This window comes from Nuphar pumila, chromosome 4 (genome assembly GCF_984573655.1).
Source record: "Nuphar pumila chromosome 4, dmNupPumi1.hap1.1, whole genome shotgun sequence".
Lineage (NCBI taxonomy): Eukaryota > Viridiplantae > Streptophyta > Magnoliopsida > Nymphaeales > Nymphaeaceae > Nuphar > Nuphar pumila.
Window position 1 is genome coordinate 38,868,714 of NC_143252.1, and position 4,116 is coordinate 38,872,829.

Sequence of the window (4,116 nt, forward strand, 5' to 3'; positions counted from 1 at the left end):
AATAAGGTTAAGCAAGTCAAAGCAACGATTTAATGAATGACAGTATGCGATTTGATGTTTGCTTATAATGAGCATCGAGTTGTCGCTTACCATGCCAATAGAATACTCATGTCGTACATGTGTGTTGACGATAACACTCTCATTATATCCACGAGGCTATAACGCGAGTTCAATAGAAGTCGCTGAGAGAGCAGTGATATGCATGCGAAAATCACCCCCCAATGCGTGTAACGATGTGTTTCTTCACGCACACGTTTTCAAAGTCTGTGTACAAATATCTTACAAATACATATTACAAAACATATAATATCGAATAAATCGATATACTAATCGATTTGTAAGATATTGAAGATCGATACGGCAGTTCAGCATAATAACTTATAACTCGACAATACAAAACCATACTGTCTAAAAGGTGGATAAATATATCGTACAATAAATTACAAATCGATAAGGAAGAAATTGAGCATAATAGCAAACAAATCGATATTAACTAACAAAAATGTGTCTCACAAAAACGGGAGTATGTTACTAATACAGGGGTTTGACATACAATGTAGGATACCTGATGGGGTAGAGGCCCTTCCTAGCATTTGTAAACAAGCATTCTTGTCAACAGGTCCCAGCGTCTTACAAATATCGATAAGTTTCCAACCATCGTAAGGAGAAGATCTACCTGCAATAAACAAACAATGCCTTAATGGCACACAACACGACATGTCTTCTTCATCGATAGCATGATGAGATGAAAAGCTACTCACGATGCCTTAATGGCACTGGTTGGAATGTTTGTGCATCATTGCTTTCTTCCATGATGCCTAATGACAACAAAAATGAAGAGAAGACACGAGAATGTTTTGTAACACAAGGTTGGCACGAGAAGGCAACAATGTGTTGTAAAACAGGGTAAAAAGCAAGGCGAAAAACTCGACTGGAGAAGAAGGAAAAGTTTGGGTTGATAATGGGAGCTACTGTTACAGCAGATGGCGCAGGAGTTTAATGAATAGGAAACGTCTCCACTTTAAATAGTTAACGTCAAACTTTCCAATCATCATAAGAACAAGATCTACCTGCAATAACCAAACAATGCCTTAACGGCACACAAGACGACATGCCTTCTTCATCGATAGCATGATGAGATGAAAAGCTACTCAAGCTGCCTTAATGGCACTGGTTGGAATGTTTGTGCATCATTGCTTTCTTCCATGATGTCTAACGACAACAAAAATGAAGAGAAGACACGGGAATGTTTTGTAACACAAGGCAGGCACGAGAAGGAAACAATGTGTTGTAAAACAGGGTAAAAAACAAGGCGGAAAACTCGACTGGAGACGAAGGCAAAGTTTGGGTTGATAATGGGAGCTACTGTTACAACAGATGGCACAAGAGTTTAATGAATAGGGAACGTCTCCACTTTAAATAGTTAACATCAAACTTTCTGGATGGAGGACTTTTTTGTCCGCTTCTCGAATCGTCGTTTGACAACTTTTGAATGGAGGATATTTTTGTCATTTCCTCGAATCGTCGTTTCAGGGCATGAAAAGCAAGTAAGGGTGATTAGGTCTTTGCAACAGCACCAGAGTCCGATGCAAAGTTATGTCAACTTACACGGGAATACGAGACCCATGTGCATGAATACGTGGTGCTCATTTGACCCCCCGAACACAGACGTGGGATTCAGTGAATCATCGGGGGCGAACATACACCACCCTCCCATGATATGGAGGATATACCAACTTTGCATATTGCACAAGCGTGCTTACGCACGTACACACACATATGAGAGAGAGAGAGAGAGTAGCGTTTCATTTATGCAAATTTGTTCCAAGAAAACCTAAAACATGAATCTTCACATTCGCATACTAAGGACATTCAACTTACCCAAACTTCTCGTCACCAAAAAACCCAAAAAAAAATAAATTACCCAAACTTTTTTTTTGTCCAATTTTTTTGTACACAAACTTCTTCCCTATACAACTTAAATATTGTATGCCTATTCACATGATGGTGCATGCATGGACATTGTCGTAGCTAAAGAGGGCAACAGTATTGTCATCAACCGTGGAATATAGAGGATCAGGGAAATATCCTTGTTCACTGGAATTATAGCCGTGCCTATAATAGTTATATGTAGAAGCGAAGGTAGAATCTTCATAATATTCTGACACATAAGGGTGGTACTCCCCATCATATGGGTACGGCCAGAACTCTGCTTTTCTGCCGGTACCTCTCACTGCCTTGAGAACCTTACGCCTGTCTACGTACCCAGTCACGGTTACCTTTTGTTGCTCCATATCAATATCCAAACTGTCCACTCCTGCCATGAAAACCATCCAAGTAATAATTTAGATTTTCAATGGAATATATATATATATATATATATGTGAGAATTGAACATATTAGGCTTATTTTTTGTTCTGCCCCATAGATTTAAAGTATTTTATGATAGATCTGAACCGTTAGATGCATTTAGCATGCTCGATTTAGTAAGGATCGACTTATTATATTTTTTTGATGAAAAAACATATTTTTATGAGAACTGATACCTTCATAGCCATAGATTTTGGATCCCTAAAAAAACCTGTATACAAGTCAGATTCCCATGATTCAAAAGTTAGTTCTCACTAAACAAAACCTATAGATCACATCTATAGTGTTAGATGTGAGAAAAAATACCAAAAACCATGATTTTTGAGGTTGCAGAACGTGCAGAACAAAGAACAAGAAAGTGGGCAGAAGGAAGCGTTATATATATAGAAAAAGTGGTAGGTGCTTGAACATGCTCGCTGTCCATCGTGAGCTTGATGGACAGTCAGTGTCAAAAAAACATGGTTATAACCAAAGGGGGGTGGGGGCGCTCCCCTTGTCTGGCAGGAGCAGTTAGTGCACGTCACCTTGTATTGGGGCATTGCAAGTTCGAGTTTCAATGGTATGCATGGTTGTATAACTGGTAAGGGTTTGCCTAACCTCAACTTTCTTCGTCAAAAAAAAAAACATGCTTAAAAGTGTTTTTGTCTAATATAAACCTGTAGATGTGTTCACAATTATTTATTTACCATGGGACATGTTTTGGATCAAATCAATTTACCAAAAAAAATTAGAATCTTTTGTCATTAAATTTTAGATCAAGTAAAAATTACCTGTAGCAACGTTTTTCTGCTAGAACCTTAGCTTGGGGCCTAAGAAAATGAGACCTAACTAGAACATTATATATGTCCAATTTTATGGATGAGGGTGCAGTGTGTACCATCCAATTTGGAGATGGCTTTTCTTATCCTTTTTTCACACCCTTCACAATCCATATGCACAGCAATCTCAACAATCTGCAAAAAACGCCAAGCATAAGGAAAAATGACTCTTGCTCAACATCCAAGTTCCAATGCAATACGAGAGAGAGAGAGAGAGAGAGAGAGAGAGAGAGAGAGAGAGAGAGAGAGAGAGAGATGTTTCATCTACCGAGATAGCGTTGGCCATTGTTCTTTGTCCAAAACACTAAAAAGAAAGAGCAGCGTAGGACAAGCCGAAGAATTGGGGTGTTTATATAGATGAGGCATTACAGAGGGACCAATGGAGTGCTGTCGAAAGGCTGTACTCCCAAGGAATCTAAGTTGAAAAGTGCATTTGCTTTTCTTGCTCAAACCTTCTCTTGTTAAAATTAACCAATTGACTTTGGGAAAGCAGCAACACAATAATTCCTTTACCCTAAAACAAATTATAAATGCAGTTGTAAAATACCTTCACGTAAATTTCGGGAGTTCTTTTCCTTCAAAAAGAATTCGAGAGTAGTTTCAGGCATTATCGTGGATATATATATATATATATATATATATATATATATATATATATATATATATATATATATATAGGGTAAATATTGGCTACTAATGAAGGTACGGAAAAAAACATTTTTTATTTTTTTTAGATCAAATATTACAAATGTGATTTACATGGTTAGTTTAGTAAGAAGCTTGTTTTGAATCATGTAATTATGACAAGTAATTAAGTTTTTAAAGGGATCCGAAAATCAAGGCCTTACAATGGCAAAAATTTCATAAATCAAAATATCACATTTTTACATCAGAAAAGCATGATCCAATGCTTGATCCTTAGCAAACA

The 4,116-nt window shown here is 37.3% G+C and overlaps 1 protein-coding gene across 1 annotated transcript; it reads right to left on the minus strand.

The window, feature by feature from the left end:
* Window positions 1–1,893: 1,893 nt before the first annotated feature.
* On the minus strand, window positions 1,894–3,492 carry LOC149840056 (heavy metal-associated isoprenylated plant protein 45-like). Its single transcript, XM_090004330.1, has 3 exons — window positions 3,457–3,492; window positions 3,248–3,323; window positions 1,894–2,317 (listed from the first exon to the last, which is right to left on the minus strand). The coding sequence occupies exons 1-3, from the start codon at window positions 3,472–3,474 to the stop codon at window positions 1,998–2,000; spliced, it is 414 nt and encodes a 137-aa protein (XP_089860456.1). The 5' UTR covers window positions 3,475–3,492; the 3' UTR covers window positions 1,894–1,997.
* Window positions 3,493–4,116: the final 624 nt, after the last annotated feature.